The sequence below is a fragment of the Sarcophilus harrisii genome, chromosome 4 (assembly GCF_902635505.1).
Source record: "Sarcophilus harrisii chromosome 4, mSarHar1.11, whole genome shotgun sequence".
Classification (NCBI taxonomy): Eukaryota; Metazoa; Chordata; class Mammalia; order Dasyuromorphia; family Dasyuridae; genus Sarcophilus; species Sarcophilus harrisii.
In genome coordinates, this window is record NC_045429.1 from 354627425 (window position 1) to 354645574 (window position 18150).

Sequence of the window (18150 nt, forward strand, 5' to 3'; positions counted from 1 at the left end):
GGCAGGAATAGCATCAACTCAGGATATCTTCTGGGCTATGGCCAGAGTCTGCGTGTTCTAGTGTGACCCATGTATCCAAATACTACTGTATTTCCTTGGTTCTTGTCATCAGATTCATAGAGTTTCCTTTTCCTTTCCTCTTCCAACTATGTTGAGACTGGGGAGGGAAGACCTGCAGGTGGGGGTTTTCTATTTGTTTGTTTTCCAGTTGACACTTTCTTTAGTATAATTTGTTTACTCGTAGTTGTTAACCATAGTTATTGCTGCAAAGTGTGGGAATTATCCCATCTAGATATGTAGCAGTAATAAAAATATGTAGAGCACTTTCTGGGAGACAGAATACTTGACATAAAACATTAACTTTCTAGATCCTCATGCAACCCTGGGGAGGTAGAGAGTGAAAATATTATCATTCCCGTTCTGCAGATGAAGAAACAGGTTCAAAGAGGTTGTGACTTGCTGAAGGTCATTCAACTAGTATATAACAGAGCCAGGACTAGAAGCCAGGTCTTCTGGCTCCCAAGTCCAGTGCTCTAGCCATTACACCACACTGCCTCTTAATTGTAGGTGATACAGCCTATATGCCAACCAAGAAGAATGTCCCTTCCCAGAAACCCAAGGGTGATGTAATACTTCATAAATGTAGTGTGTGTGCATTTCTTGTGTTTTCCCTCTTCAGTATGGGACAGCCTGGAGAGTGAACCCAGCATACTTTATCTATGATGTCTGGTATTATATCAAATACTGGTTAGAAGATATAAAAGATGATAGTGCTTCTTCCTTTTTTTTTTTTTTTTTTTTAAAAACATAATTCTATCTCTATTCCACTTGGTTGCATGGAGTGGAGTAATTGTTTTCTTAGTTAACCAGGACAGACAACTTCATGGTGGGATTTCCCCATAGGGGGATTTAAACACTGAGAAATTCCATTCTAAGACTTAGTGGTGGCTTTTGTTTCTGATACTATGGACATTTCCAAATATGCCTACTTTCTATAAAACCCTCCCTAGTGAAAAAGAAAAAAAAATTAAGAAAAACCAATCAACCCAGTCACCATATTTGATAGTATATAGAACATCATATAGTTCTGGTTCCCTTTTGTCTCTCTTTCTAAAGGAGAAAAAAATGTTCATCTTCTATCTCCTAGACTAGATTGGATCATTAAAATCAATGAGAGTCTGGCTGCTTTTCAGTGTCATTTTTATTTGTATTACTGCAGTATTGTTCTCTTGGTTCTTCTTGCTTTATTCTGTATCAGTTCTTACAGGTCTTCTCATGATTCTCTGAATTCTTTAGTTGTTATCCCAGACATTCATATTCATAGACCTTGGTTTGTTGAACCATTCCCCAGGCGATGAGCCACCCACTTCGTTTCCAGTTTTTTGCTACCATAAAAGGTACTACTATGAATATTCTCTACATACATATAATATTCATATATATATATATATATATTTCACCCTAAACTTTTTTAGCATTTTGAAGACTTGAAAGAGAAGCTATTGCCATCTCATTCACAATTAGTCATAGGATTATAGTTCTAGAGCTGGAAAGGGCTTCGGAAGCCATCAGGTCTCCAGCCCTTTCATTTTACAAATGAAGAGACTGAGGCTCAAGTAGATTAAGTGACATGACCTAAGTCATAAAAGGACCTTTCAAGCCCTCTTTGATTTAAATGAACTGCTCAGAGGACATTCCACTGCTAGGAGAGAGAAATTTTTTTTCTGTTATTTCCTTTCATCTATTTGTTGAACATATTCCAGTTTTACTCTCATGTCTTGCACTAAATTTTCTACAGATCTATTTTCTTTTAATTGCTTTTTTATTTTTTCAATAATAAAACAGAAAAAGCCAACATTTTATGGAATTGCTTAACCAGTTAGATCTAGGTTGCTTATTTGCTAGAAACTGGAAAAAAAAATCTTAAGCAAGACATCTACCTCAGACTGGCTAATTTGGGCCTAAATCTTGAAGCCCTGATTCCCTAAATTTGACCTTAGTTTTTTAACTCTCTCAGTTATGCCCTGAGGCTTGCTGGGCTAGACTCAGTACTTTGTGCTTTATAGACTTTTGAACCCTTTTTCCTCTGCCCTTTCTGTATTGTTCTCTGTCTCCTTAAACCTGATATCCTAGACTTCAGCCCTCTTTTGGTGGTCACCCTCTAATGGTTGTCTTTTCTCCAGACCATGTTTGGTTAGGCCTTTTGGCTGGAAAGAGGCCCTCATCCTTTCTGATTATATTACAGAAGGGCCTGTTTTCTAACAGACTGGCCTTTGTTAAAGTCTTTTTGCCTCAGAGGTTAAACAGACTTCTTGTCCCCTTGTCCCCTACCCTCTACTCTCCTCTGTTCTTGAATCAAAATTCCAGATTCAGATGAAAAGCCTTATTTAGGACAGCATTTTTCCCAGGGATCTGCTGTTCTGATTCTCTACTCCGGTATTTGAGGTAATCCCAGGCTATATCCTATATCATGAGTGCCTCATTACCTGAATCTCTCAGGTAAACAGGGCAGGTATAGAAAGAGCAGATATTCCCTCATATAGTAAATAAGAAAACCAAACAGTCTCCCTTTGATCTAAAGTCAAATAGTGTCTGGATAATTACCCTTTTAGCCCTGTCCTGCAGGTCAGCTAGTTGGCAAGCTTGTGTGGGGGAACCAATGTCTCTTTCAGCCTGGCATTTTAGAGGTGGCAGCCAAGAAGGACTGGTTCTTAAGTTTTCCAGCTGGGTTAAGGAGACTGCTCTTCAACATTTTTGGTGGCAGCAAAAAATTGGAAACAGGGTATTCATGAGCTGGGAAATGGGTAAATAAATCATAACAGACTTTACTGTGCCTTGAGAAGTGATGATTGGGAAAAATTCAGAGTAAAGTATGGAGAATCAGGAAAACAAGATATTTAGTGACGACAACAACCATGCAAAGGGAAAGAACAGAAATCCAAAATCTGAATGTTGCTTAATTATACTGACTAGACTCAGTCCTAGTGAAGAAAGAGGGAAAATACTGGAGAGTGGTGGATCAAGACCTGGCTTTGGAGTCAGGAAAACCCAGGTTCAAGGCCTGAGTCTGACACATTATGGCTGGGTGACCATGGACAAATCACTTAGCCTCCCAGTGCTCCCAGGATTCAAGAAGTTACTAAAGAAATACAAATTCTGCCTTGTTAAAGGGAAGTTTCTTACTGGGCATTCATGACAGTGAAAAACAGGTCTGATCCAAGAAAAAACAAAAAACAAAAACCACATTTCCTTCCCTTTGCAGCGGTGGGAGACTATGGATATGGAACACTGTATAGAGTGGCAAACTCTGTTGATAGGTTGGTTAGTTTTGCTCAACTTTTTTTTCTCTTATTCTACATTTCCAAGAAATAGCCTACTAGGCAGGGGCATGGTGCTATTTGGAAATGAAAGTGGATTAAAAAAACAACAGTTCAATAAAGTTTGTTCTAAAAATGATAGATGGGATTTCCTGCTTCATTGATAGAAGCTGCTGTAGTAAAAAATGACTTACCCAGACATCCAGCCCCTAAGTATTAGAACTGATTATTTTAGCTTAAGATGGGAATTGACAGTGTTTAACTGGGGTATTTGAATAAGGTGAATAGAAAATAATCTTTCCTCAAGTGAATCCTTTTAAAGTAGGAGGCTGTGGGGGCCTCACCTGGCTGCTCCCTTTCCTTATTATTGTGTGAATTTCATGAAGTGTCTGTATGTATGTTTGGGACGGGGACAAGGGGGTGCCCAGGAGGGATGGAACTGTCTTAGTTCCATCTTTGGTCTTCTGGCTACCATGCCCAAAGCATTATGTATATAGCACCTTTGCTGACAGAGGCCCAAGGGTCCAGGCCCAACAGTCTCTAGATAGATACCAATATTTTCTTTGCCAGTCTAACTACATCATCTCCACCTATTAGACTCCTTTGTTTGCTTCAACTCTCCCTTCAATCACTACCTCCCACATAAAGCTTTTTCTTATTCTTTCTCTAGCTGCCAGTGCCATCCTTCAGAACCATCCTGTCTTTATTTTGTATGGAGTCATACATATATAGATTCCTTGAGAACAAGGAATGTTTCATTTTTGTCTCTGTCTCCCCAATCCTTAGCACAGTGGCTAGCTGGCATTTAATTGGTCCTTAATATTATTAATTGGTTGATTAAGAATCAGAAAGGTCCTTCCTTATATGTCATCTATTTCAACCTTTTCATTTAAAAGGCTCTTAGACGTACCCAAAGCTAAAAGTAGCAGAGCCACCTGGGATTGGAACCCATGTCCTCTGCCTCCAAATTTATCTTTCTTTTCATTGTGCTCTTGTGGTCCCCAGACGTGTTGCATGTGCCCCTGTGCAACTGCTAGGCTTACTGAGTGTCTGTTTGTTTCATTGACTATAGGTAGACGGAGTGCACCTCCCTTGAATCTCACTGGCCTCCCAGGCACCGAGAAGCTAAATGAGAAGGAAAAAGAGGTAACAAAAGGAGCAAGATCCACAGTACTGGGGCTGGTTTCTCACTGAATTAATTTGTCCTAATTGCTGAATTCAGGGCTGGACATAGCAGAGCCGTGACCCAGCCAGGGAGAAATGGGAGGCAGAGGGCTGTCTGGGCTTCTTGGTGTTTCCAGGCAGAGAAGAATGCAAGAATACATGTCCAGGCCTCTAAGATAATCTTCCCTCTGACTCTTGATATTTGCAAGAGTAGAAGAAGGATACTCCATTTCTTTGGTAACACAAAATTAGAAAGTACTGTGACTGATTAAAAACCCCCCCAGCAGAACAGAACTTTCACATCTAAATAAGTATTGTTCTTTAAAAGAAGCCCTCCAGAAAGGTGGTAAGCTTATTCTAGGGTGAACTTAGTTGCAATACCTTTTTTTTAAGTTGCTTAAATGCAGATACTTGGAGTCACTTAGGAAAATCAGTTTAAGTTATGATCATGCCATTTTGTATGTTTTGATTTAAAAATAATATAGCTCATTTTAATTGCCCATTTTATTTACCATTTTATTTGATTGCTCTTTTGGCTGTTTCCAAAAATGATTCACTGTCAAAAGCTCTGTCAAAGCTACAATTCCTTTTGTGTTTTTCAATATTCTCTTAAAGTTCCTTGAGGATTTCCCTAAGGGTTAACCCTTCTCTCACCTAACCTGAGTGATAGATATTAATAATAAATATCTGGGTTGCTAATTCAATTCTATATTAAGTACTTACTATGTGCCAGGCATTGTGCTAGGTACTGTGGATACCTGAGATAGAAATGAAGCATTCTTTGCTCTTCTAGAGCTTGAGTTCTACTGGAGTAATGGGTGGGGTTGAGGGTGAGGAATGTTTAATTGATCAATCAGCAAATATTTATGTGCCTAGTACTGTGCTAGACAAAGGAAGAAGCAGTTTTTACTTGCAGTGAGTTTGCATGCTCATGTTCAGAGGATCTAGTCTGGTCTTTAAACTACCAATCAAAATCAAACTTCCTACACAAGTGAGAGACCTATTTTATTCCAGGCCAGATTAGAAGGAGCTGGGGACAGGGGGGTATGGGGGATGAGTGATGTTCTCATAAAATTCCTTTATATTCCCAGCACCTAGCACAATGCCTAACTCATAGTAAGAAATTAAAAAAATATTTGTTTGATTGATGTTTGAGGTTTTGGATTGTTTTGTTTTACTTTTTGTCCCTGCTAGGGATAGTGGAAACAGTTTAAGGTTTTAGCTGACTCTGGTTTGAGGAGCCCAGACCAGATTAATTTCAATGCAGAATGACTAGGGAGTTCAAATTAGGCAGGCCAGTGCACTGACATAGGTCTGTATTGCTATATTTATTGGAGCCCCTGCTGCTTTCTCATAGTATTTGTTAACACTCCGCCCCTCCTTCCCCATAACCCCTGGTGACGGGAATTTTTGCCCCAAAGCAAGAGATTGTCGAGTTTTTTCTTTTGGTTGAGACTTTAAAAAGCATCTTGGCTTTGGAAATCAGAGTACCTTTTCCCTCCTCACTGCCACATTTGGCCATATGCCCTGAGAGATGAGTGTGAATGGAGCTTGTTATCTCCTTAGGGAGAGAGAGGTCTCCTACCTCCCCAGGAACACTTGGGTCTCCTCCAATCAGCACCGGGCCGAGAGCCAGCCTCCTTCCTGAGCTCTCTGAGCATCCTGCCCTGGCTTTCTCTCCCAGGTCGCTCTCTCCCCTTAGGGCTTGTTCTAAAGGAGAAGCCCTTGGTGGAATGTAGCTCAGCCAGCCCGTGGCTCCTGTGGAAATACCAATGGGATGAAGTCACTCTCTGTCTTTTTGGTGATACCTGTTGGGTAAAATGATGAGAGTGACAGATGTTAATGTTTATTAAATTTGCCATGTCTTCCAGCTCTGTCAGATGGTGAGGTTGGTCCCTGGAGCCTATTTAGAATACAAATCAGCTCTAGTGAACGAGTGCAACAAACAGGGCAGCTTGAGACTGGCACAGGCTAGAGCTCTCATCAAGATAGACGTGAACAAGACCCGGAAAATCTATGACTTCCTCATTCGAGAAGGGTACATCACCAAAGCATGAGGCCTGCAGGGCCTGGGACCAGATCACAGGTGCTTGGAATGTGGTCGATGGAAGGATGGCCGAGGGAATTCCAGCGAGTTGTGTTGGGGACGTGGGCATTTTGTCAGTTTTGTATCAGAGTGTCTACTTTCTCTCCCCCACCCTGCTTTAGAAGGCTCCCATCGTCATCATCAGTATTCCGCTACAGAGTTGTGTGCCAGCCAAGCTGTTACTTAACATGAGTGGGCATCTATTCCTTATGCCTCTTGGTGACTAAAATGAGAATCATAGGACCTTGCATGGCAGTGCTAGTCAAACTAGCACCAGACCCAGGGGCCCAGAAGTCCAGGGGCGCAGGGGCCCAGCTCATTAGCTTGGTAGCTGAGACATAAGCTTTTTGAATACCTTACAGTCAGAGAGGGTAGTGCCTTGAAGACAAGGAAATGTTTTTAGAGATTATGAGGAAACTTGACCCTTCTAAGTTTATTTTTTTAAGCCAACAACTGGAAGCTCCCTTGATCCTGGTGAGAGAGGGACTGCCAGTCTCCCTGTGTCTGTGTCGTTTTTGTCTTGAACTGTGTCTTCCAATCAACTGGTTTTAGCCTGGTACTTACTGCAGTCAAGCTAGCTCTCTAATCAGTCTGTGGCAGAGTGTGGCGCCCACCGGCTGGAAGCTGTCTCTGTTATTTTTAGAACTAATGGATTAAAATGTTTTCCTATTTAATTTGTGGGTGTGTCAAATGCTGGTGCAGTTGAAGAGCTCTGAGCCGGGCACTGGCTCTTCCCCCTTAAACTCTCTTCCCCTCCCAACTATCAGTCAGTCAACAAGCCTTTATTAAGAACTCACTAATGTGCTAATCTCTGGAGGATATGAATTAAAACTTGGTGCCACCCCTCAAGGGAATGAATACCCTATAACAGGACCTACCTAGATTTCTCTGCCTATCTCACCCTGGGACCTGAGGACCCTGATGGATGGAAATGATGTTCCTGATTTGTGAGATTTGAACCTTAGATCTCAGGGACGAAAGGCAAGAAGTGTGCTACTTTATTTTATTTTTTGTTAGGGAGGCTGGATCTATAATTTTATCCATGTAGGGAATTCCTAGTGTAGAAACTCGCTTCACAAATGCAAATCTGCAACTGATTATTAATTTATTGTCTTAGAAAGTTTGCTGGGGCAACAAGAGGTTAAGTGATTTGGGTAAATCACACTGCTAGGATGTTGAAGACTGGCCAGGAACCAAGTCCTCCTGACTCCAAGCCTAGCATGGTCCACTATTCCAAACTTTTATGGGTATACAAATATAGTAGCTGAAAAAGGAAGAAAACCAGAGCATATGCAACAGTGAACAGTGGCCAGTTCAAATATGTCCCTTTGCAGGTCTAAGGATGGGAAGTTTGACCAAACCTGAAACTGAGGTCTCAGTCTGCCTTCCCAGTCAATTCACAGAATCAGGCTGCCTGCTCTACAGCCCTCCCTTCCTGGAAACATTGCGCCAGGCAGCAACTTTGGTTGGGCCAAACCCTTTGTTACTGAAATTCAAACTTCTGTTTGCCATCCAAGCTTCTCCTGAAAGCAGCCTTGGACTCCTTGGATTCTGAGTAAGGCTCAGACCTTTTGGCTTCTGAGGGGTTTGTAAACTGAGCAGATGGATCCCATTTCCTCAAGAGATGGAAAGAATGGAAAGAGAACCTCCTAGCAAATGAATTAAAATAGAGAACTCTTTAAAGATGGAAGTAGAGTTGGAGGAAGCTTCTGGAGAATCCTAGTATGACTGGAAAGAATCCCAGTTGATTTTGTTACTTTATAGGCAATGAACTATGTGTCAGGTTCAGCACAAGACATATAAATGCAAAATAAATCAGTCAAAATGAAGGAAAAGAGAAAAAGGAAGGAAGAAACAATCTCTACTCTGAATAGCATTTTGAATATTATTTCATAGGATCAAACTCAAAACTGGAAGGGCTCTCATTTTCCCTCATTTTTATAAAGAAATGGAATCTCAGAAAGCTTTAGAGTGACACAGGTGGCAAGATGGCAGAGGTGATACTGGTGCTCTTTCCATTGTCCTAAAATGAGTCAAGAAAATTAATATCCATTGTAAATACAACCTCATAGGAGCAAGGTCAGCAAAAAATGTAGAGGGAAAGCTCACATCAACAGGAATACAATGAAGTAAGTAGACATGGGATTTATGTGGATTTGGGACATAGTGAATATAATTTGGAGATGAGACTCATTTGGGAAGGTCCTCAGACTCCAGGAAGGACTCACATTGGGGAATTCCTCAAACTCCTAAGATCCTCCTGGAGCTCCTATTTTTTTTTTTAATTTTATTATAGCTTTTTATTTACAAGTTATATGCATAGGTAATTTTACAGCATTGACAATTGCCAAACCTTTTATTCCAATTTTTCCCCTCTTTTCCCATTCCTCTCCCCCTGATGGCAGGTTAACCAACACATGTTAAGTATGTTAAAGCATATATGTCTTAACAGTTATTTTGCTGTATAAAAAAGAATTGGAGTTTGAAATAGGCTTACTATTAGCCTGTGAAGGAAATCAAAAATGCAGGCGGACATATAGAGGGATTGGGAATTCTATGTAGTGGTTCATAGTCATCTCCCAGAGTTCTTTCGCTGGGTGTAGCTGGTTCAGTTCGTTACTGCTCTATTGGAACTGATTTGATTCATCTCATTGCTGAAGCTGGCTACGTCCATCAGAATTGATATTCATATAGTATTGTTGTTGAAGTAAATAATGATCTTCTGGTCCTGCTCATCTCATTCAGCATCAGTTCATGTAAGTCTCTCCAGGCCTTTCTAAAATCCTTCTGCTGGTCTTTTCTTACCGAACAATAATATTCCATAATATTCATATACTATAATTTATTCAGCCATTCTCCAATTGATGGGCATCCACTCAGTTTCTAGTTTCTGGCCACTGCAAAAAGGGCTGTCACAAACATTTTTGCACATACAGGTCCCTTTCCCTTCTTTAAGATCTCTTTAGGATGTAAGCCCAATAGAAACACTGCTGGATCACAGTTTGTTAACTTTTTGAGCATAATTCCAAATTGGAGCTCCTATCTTTTGTCAGTTTGACTGCAGGGCAGTAAATCTTGGAAGAGAAAAATTTTAATTAGCCTCAGCTGATGGGATCAACAGCAACTCTATAGAACAAGAAAAGATGCATATAGATGTGGGGTTTTTACACAGTCTGAGGTGACATTTCAGGAAGCCAAAGAAGGTGACTGAGAGGCTGCTCATACACTTTCCTTATTTGGGAAGTTGAGCAACAGGGAAAGGATGCAGATGATTCAGAGGGGGAATTTGTTAAGGTTGGGGTCAGAAGGGTTAATCTTGGGGACTATGGAGATTCCAAAGATCAGGTTGTAACAATGAAATGTTTACTCTTGTCAAATATTCCAGGAGGAAGAAAGTTTCTTAATAATGCTGACCTCCTTCAAGATAGTCAATAGGCCTGTCATGCTGCTGAGGAGCTGTCTCTGTTTATACGACACTATAGTTCGGTTTCTTTGTCCTTGAACGTTCCTTTTTCTGCAGAGATTTTCCTTTCCTTCCCCCCAAAACTCATAGTCTACCTTCTCTAAACTTAGATACATCACACATTGGTATGGATGGATGTATTCGTACATACATCCATGTTGCCTCCACCCTTGCTGCCTTCCTCATCCCTCCCACAAATCTTTTACTTTTCCCATGGGGCTGTGGATTCTGATAGGTGAACTTTCACTCTCACATTCCTTCTTGGCAATTTCCACATCATCCTACCATGTTCCCAGCTCTTTTTTTTTTTTTTTTTTAAACCAACATTTATTGAGCACTTACTATGTGCTAGGCATTGTGCTTAGACCTTAGATCTTAACCTTAAATCGTAAGTTCCTTACAGAGGCAAGATTACCTTTGCTTATCTATATTTGCTTCATCACTTGCCCCAGTACCTGGCATATAGTAAATGCCTAAAATGCTTTTTTATCCACCTATCCATCCAAACACTGTTCTTTGTACCATTCTACAGTTGCCTCTCCATCAGATTACTGATTGACCCTGCAGGATCTTCTTTGTCTTTGGAAAAAGAACATTCTATTGAAATAGAATCCCAGGGATTCTCGTGTGTGTGTGTGTGTGTAGGTGTGTGTGTGTGTGTGTGTGTGTTGGGGGCAGGGGACATTTTCCCTGATTTCAAGTTTAATTTGCAATCCATCCCATCAGTTTTGATTAGAGAATGGAGTTCTGCTATTCTTATTCTATCCTATTCTATCAACTGAGGAAGGCTCCCTGGAGGAGGTGGATTTTGAAATAATGGGAATGAGAAAAGAGGGATGGCTTGGCAGATGGAAGTGGGAAGACATTTTTAGACAGTGGGTGGAAGATGTGGAGGCAGCAGTGGGAGGGAGAGAAGTGCCTAGTAATTTGTTTGGTTAGAACAGAAAGGGCAGCTGGGATACTTATGAGTGGGAGAGAAGCGGGATAATCTGGAAGCCTTTAAACCAGATTGGATTTTGTAGATCTGATAAGAAATTAGTACAGTTATAAGAAGAGAAGTGGAAAGGTTGAAACAACTAATTAGAGTGAAAAAGGCTGCTTGAGGAGCTGTTTTAGGAAGTGCCAAGGTCCCTCTTTTGGGTAGAATTGAGAACCACCATATTTGGCCAGCTCTGATGAAAAACGGGTCTTTACAGAACCACTGAGTTGTTACCATTCTGCATATTTAGCAGTAAAAAAGCAATTATCTGCGTCTGTTGTGACCATCTTTTACATACCATTTCCTCCCACATTGTTGTTACCTAGTGAAGACTATCTTTATGTCACTTGATTCTGTCCTGTAAATCTAGAGCTAGGAGGATCCACCAAAAAGCATCTAAAATCCCTTTTTCCCACACTTACCATCTGGTAACCCAACCTGTTCTGCTGTAGTTCCCTCTTAATCTCAAAGAGTTAAAGAGGGAGATTCTTTAGCCTTCTTCTGTAACTCAATCAACTGCTTTGAGATTTTTAATAAAATAAAATTCTTAATATATGTCTAATCTTAATCATTCTTGTTTTGGTTTTAAGCCTGCTCATAGAACCCCTCAAATTAAAAAATTTAGCTATCCATTTTCTTGGCCCTTTTCCCAGATCCCAATTCCCAGCCCTATTTTTTTTTTTGGGGGGGGGGGGTAGCTGGATGGTTCAAGGGATACAGTGCCATGCCTGAAGCCAGACTTCTCTTCGTGAGTTCCAATCTGGTTTTAGACACTTTGTTAGGTGTGTTATCAAGGGCAAGTCACTTAACTCGTTTTCCTCAGTTTCTTCATCTGTAAAATGAGCCAGAAAAGGAAGTGGCACACCACTCCAATATCCTTGCCCAGAATACTCCAAATGGGGTCCTAAACAATTGGACAATTGGAGGCAAGATGATGATGTAAGCAATAAATCATGGGATTTCCTCCATAGTCACCTCCAAACAAATCCTAGAACATCAGAACCAGCACAAAGGTGGGATGAAACAGTCTTCTAGCCCAAGAAATTTGGAAGATTGGTAAAAAAAAAAAAAAAAAAAAAAAAAAAGGTTTGTCTCAGGTGAAAGAGAATCTACAAGGAAGCATCCCAGCAAGCCAGTAGCAACCCCACTTCAGCAAAGCAGTGGGAGCTCCAGTGCTATGGAACAGGTAAACACCATCACCTATCCCCCTACATGCCTCAGCATAACCAGGGGAATGGGCATTCTGAACTCTGAGAACCGTCATGTGCTTCAACATAGCCCTGGGGAAACAGGCAATCCAGTGGCCAGACTTCAGTGCTGGGGAAATGCAGAAACACCCCACTGGCCTTAGCATATGCTAGGCTTAGTACCAGGTAAACTGCCAGACTGCTACAGCCTCCAACTTCCCTATCGCCTCAGCCAGCACCAGATACAAGGGTCTGCTGTGGGCTTGAGGGAAACATCAGTCCAGCATCAGGTAAACAGCCAGGGTCTGCAGTGCCTGGCACAAGAAGGCTGAGACAGTCCCTCTTCCACCCTAGGAGCTGAGCTCAAATTTAAAAGGAAAAAGGCCAAAAATAAAGATCAGCAAAAAACAACAAAAAAAGAATCTGATCATAGAAAGCTATTATGGTGACAGGGAAGATTGAGACACAAACTCGGAAGAGGTTAGTAACAACCCCCAAAGTAAAACAAGAAGTAGCGTCAAACTCAAAAAAAAAAAAATGGAAGAGGCTCAAAAGAGAGATTAAAAATTATATAAGTGAATACAAGAAAACCTGAGAAAAGAAAGAAGAATGATACAATAAAATCATGGAGAAAAGTCAACAGTTTGAAAAAGAAAATTGCTTAAAAAGCAGAATTGGTCAAATGAAAAAGAAAGTACAAAAGATAACTGAGGAAAACATCTTCAAAGTTAGAATTGGGCAGTTAGAAGTCAGTGACTGTAACATCAAGAATCAATCTTCAAATAAATTCACAAGGATGAAAAAATGGAAGAAAATAAAATACCTCATTGGAAAAATAATTGACCTGGAAAATAGACCCAGGAGAGTTAATGTCAGAATCACTGGACTATTTGAAAGCTAAAATCAAAAACAGGACCTGGACAACCTCTTTCAAGAAATTGTCAAGGAAAACGATCGTGATATCCTCAAATTAAAGGGCAAAATTGGCATTGAAAGAATCTACTAATCACTTCAGGAAAGAGATCTCAAAACAAAAACTCTAAGAAACATTATAGCCAAATTACAGAATTGTAAAGTCAAGGAAAAAGTACATCAAGTGGCCAGAAAGAAACCATTCAAATATTGGGGAGGCACAATTAGGATTATATAGGACTTAGCAGCTGCAACTTTGAAGGATCAGAGATTAAGGAAAATGATATTTCAGAAGGCAAAGGATCTAATAAGAATCTGGATAACTACCCAGAACAATTAAATTTAATACTTCAAAGGAAATAATGATCATTCAGTGAAATAGAAGGATTTCAAGCTCTCACAAGGGGAAGACTACAACTGAACAAAAATATTATCTCCAATCAACACCCAAGAGAACTCTTAAAAAGAGAGTCCCTTTTTTTTAGGGACTCAATGGAGTTGAACTGTTTACATCCATATGTGAGAAGATGATACTTACAATATAGGTAGAAAGAATATACATGATAGGTAGGGGTATAAGGTGAATTTGAGAAAATGACAAAAAAAATATTCAGAAGGAAGGGAAAGGTAGAATGGGGTAAATTATTTCACATGAAGAGGTACAAAAAAACCTATTAGAGGAAGAAAAGATGGGAGAGTGGATCACAGGCATCTCTTGGATCTTACTCTCATCAGTACTAACTCAAAGAGGGAATAAAATACATAATCAGTTGAATATGAAAACCTGTGTCACCCAACAGGAAAGTTTAGGAGGGGAGATTAAATAAAGGGAAGGAGGGACTGAAAGAAAAAGAGCAGATCAGGGGAGGTGATAAATAGAAACAAAATACTGTTAAGGAGAGAGGAAAAATGGGATACAGGGAAATATATGAATATTAATAACTGTAAAGGTGAATGGTATGAACTCAGCCATAAAACAAAAGTGGATTACAGAATGGCTCAAAAACCAGAATTCTACAGTATGTTATTTATAAGAAACACTTGAAGCAGACACACACACACACACACAGAGTAAAATAAGGGGCTAGAATGGAATCTGTTATAGCTCAGCTGAAGTTAAAAAAAATCTGATTTCAGATAAAGCAAAAGCAAAAATAGGCCTAATTAAAAGAGAAAAACAAGGAAACTACATCTTGCTAAAAGATACCATAGACAATGAAGTAATATCAATACTAAATATACATATATATCTCAAGTGATACAGTATCCAAATTCTTTAAGTTTAGTCAGGGGGGAAGGAGAGAGAAGGAGGCAGCTAGATGGCATAGTAGATAGAGTACTGGCCCATGGAGTCAGGGGAACCTGAGTTCAAATCCACCCTCAGACAATATTTACTAGCTATGTAACTCTGAGCAAGTCACTTAACCTCAATTGCCTCACAAGAAAAAAATGGTTCATGACCAAATGAGATAGAGGGTATTATGAAATGTAAAATAGATAATTTTGATTAAATTAAATAGTTTTTGCACAAACAAAACTGATGCAACCAAGATTAGAAAGCATAAAGCTGGATAACAATCTTTATAGCAAGTGTTTCCGACATAGGGGTCACTTCTCAAATCTATAGAGAACTGAGTCAAACTTAAAAGGATCAAACTCATTCCCCAATTGACAAATGGTCAAAGGATATAAACAGGAAGTTTTCAGATGAAGAACTTTAAGCTATCTATAGGCGTACAAAGAAGCACTCTACATTACTTTTGATTAAAGAAATGCAAATTAAAACAACTCTATGATATTGCCTCACACCTATCATATTGGTTAATATGACAAAAAAGGAAAATGTTAAATATTGGAGAGGATGTGGGAAAATTGGGACACTAAGCATTTTGGAGAGCAATTTCAAACTAAACCCAGAGGGTATATCCTTTGATCAGCAATATCAATACTAGGTCTGTATCTTAAAGAGAACACATAATAGGGAAAAGGGTCCATCTGTGCAAAAACATATATAGTAGCCCTTTCCATAGTGGCAAGATATTGAAAATTGAAAGATGCTCATAATTGGGGAATGGTTGAACAAATTGTGGTATATGAATGTAATAGAATACTATTGCGCAATAAGAAATGATGAACAGGCAGATTTCAGAAAAACATAGAGTTGTATGAACTGATGCAAAGTGAAATGAACAAAACCAGGAAAACATTGTAGACAGTATCAGCAGCAACAACATGGTGGGATGATTTACTATGAATGATTTAGCTCTTCTTAGCACCTTGATGATCTAAGTGTAAAGGGCTTGCAGAGGAAAATACTATCCACATCCAGGTAAAGAACTGATGGACTCTGGATACTTTTTATATCATAAAAAGGGTACTTTTTTCACTTATTTTATTTTTCATGGTTTTTTTTCTTTTTCATAATTGTGACTTATATGAGAATGTTTTATATGGTAACACATGTATAACACTATATCAAATTGCCTACCATTTTAGGAAGAGGGGAAGGCAGGCAAGGAGGGAGGGAGAAATATTTAGAACTCAAAATCTTATAAAGATGAATGGTAAAAATTGTCGACATGCAATGGGAGGGAAATGCTATTAAAAAATAATTAAACATTTTTGTTCACTATTCTTTCTTTCCTCTGAATTCTCTGAATCCTAATGCCTGGGACTCCTTAGTGAGAGCAGTGAGCTTCCTGTTGATTTAATAAATTATCAGCATGCATTGATAGTTAGCTAGAAAAAAAGATGAAAAGAGGAAAATGCTATCCATATTCAGAGAGAATTATGGAGTCTGAATGCAGATCGAAGTATACTATTTTCACTTTTTTCCCCTTGTTTTTCCTTTTAATTCTGTTTCTTTTTTTCACATGACTAATGTGGAAATATGTTTAATGTAATTATACATGTATAACCTTTATCAGATTATTCCCCTCTTGGGGAGGGGATAAGGGAGGAAGAGGAAGAATAAAAGAAAATCAAAATGCAATAACAGTAAATGTTGAAAATTAATAAATTTAAACACAATACACACACACAGAAAAAAATGGAGACAGATTTAAATAAAATCAGAATTTCAAAGACATCCTAGGATCATAGAAGTAGAAAGATCATAGAACCACACTCATTTTAAAGATGAAGAAGCAGAACCAGTAAGGTAAAGGAGATTGTGTGCATCTCACAGAGGGAGAATTCAAATTTAGATCCCTGCTTCTGAATCCAGCATTGTATCACTGTGCCTCCCAACAACAAAATACCACTTGTTAAATTAACCTAGTTTTAGGAAAAAATGCATCAAGGGAATTATAACTAGTCAGTGAAAATGTCAAATGACTTCGTTAGTCAGAAACTCTCTATTTCATATATTCACCTTGAAAAATGACTTTCTACCATATTTGAGGCAGTTTGTTTTTGTTCCCAAATAGCCTTCTAGAGTATTTCTGTATCTACTCCCAAGTATATTTCCATGGCATCTCTTAGTTCTGTCCTGCAACTAAGTCTAGAATTTCAAAATGTTCTTTTTGTAAAGCCAGCCCTCCTGGGAATAAACTGCTCTGTGAAGCGACCTAAGAAGAAGAACCCACCTTTACCCCAATTTGAACCCAAAGGAAGTGGGACATTTTGGAAGCCTAGGAACCAGATTGAGTTTTGTAGATCTAATGAAGAAATTAGTACAGTTATAAGAAGTTTCTAGTAGCATAGTAGCGAAAAGTGTTGCCTTTAGGATCCAATGTTTTCTTCGATAATTGTTCTGAATGCCTGGCTTTTCTCTCAGTTACTATCCAGGCAGCTGTCTTTTTTTCCTCAGCTAGAAGAGATCCCCTTTAGTCCAGTGAGAGAATGCCATTTTCTTTCAAAACTTGACCTTTTCCTGCCTTTCTAGGCTTCATATATTTTTATTCCCCTTTATACACTCTGTGATCCAATTGAATAGACCCAGGGCTTCCTCACACTGGGTATCCCATTTCCTATTTCAGGGTCTTTGTACTGGCTGCCTCTCAGGCCTGGAAATGTCCTCATTCCTTCATCTTTGATTTAGAATTCTTGACTTTCTTTCAAGGTCCAACTCAAGAGTAGCTTTTTTTCAAGTGTCACTTTCTAAAATAATTTCTCTATTCTATATGTAACTTATTTCCTTTACATGTTGTCTCTCCCACTGAAATGGAAGTGTCAGTGAAGGCAGAGACTCTTGATTGCCTTTCTTTGGACCCCCACTTGCTCAGCACTGTGCCTGGCACATAATAGGTGTTGACAAGCAACCCTTGTTACCAAGTATAGAGGGAGAGGGGGACAGCTAGGAGCCATAATGGATAGAGTGCTGGGCCTGGAGTAAGGAAGACTCATCTTCCTAAATTCAAATCTGGTCTGAGACAATCAGTAACTATGTGACTCTGGGCAAGTCACTTCACCCTGTTTGCCTCAGTTTCCTCATCTGTCAAATGTGCTGGAGAAGGAAATGTCAAACCACTCCAGTATCTTTCCCAAGATGAGTCATCCACAACTAAAAAATAATGAAGAACAATAACATAGAGGGAGGGGGTTGCCAGCTGGATTAGACTGCCTCTAAAGATGACCTCTTTCCACGTTTAAGATTTAAGAAATTTGTGAAAGGGTCTCCCAGGCAATTCTGGCTCAGGAAGAACATTCCCTTTAGTTTCATAATAATAGTAGGTATGACAAAGGAATGAAAGGAATCTCCTTCATCAGGATTACCCCCGAATTGATACTCTTTGGGAGTAAAAATTAAATAGAAATACTTGTGTTCTCTAGTAGCTATTTCTAAGCAGTTGCCTGAAGGTGTCTGCAGAATGTGGGATTTGTTTTGTCATCATGCTGTCTTTGAGGAGAGAATAGGTGCATAACTAAGAATCTGCAGGGTCTTTTTGTTTTTGTTTTTGTTTTTTAGGTTAACCTATAATTTCATCCACATTGACAAACAGCCAGGTAGTACACTGGATAGAATGCTAGAGTAGGAGTCAGGAAGCCCCAAGTTCAACTGTGACTTTAGATACTAATTAGGTGTGTAACCAAGGGCATAT

General features: G+C 39.4%; 1 protein-coding gene across 6 annotated transcripts in view; it reads left to right on the forward strand.

Annotated features, from left to right (window-relative positions):
• The window catches only part of TADA2A (transcriptional adaptor 2A), a 77235-nt gene that overhangs the window by 54597 nt on the left and 4488 nt on the right, over positions 1-18150 (forward strand). For 3 of the 6 annotated variants that reach the window (XM_023502180.2, XM_031966560.1, XM_023502181.2), the window contains exons 15-16: positions 568-621; positions 4390-4463. In XM_023502180.2, coding sequence (XP_023357948.2) covers positions 568-621; positions 4390-4463 — 128 coding nt within the window. Of the gene's footprint in view, positions 1-567; positions 622-4389; positions 4464-6352; positions 8886-18150 lie in introns of those variants that run through there. The other 3 variants (XM_012548104.3, XM_031966559.1, XM_012548105.3) reach the window with 2 other exon arrangements.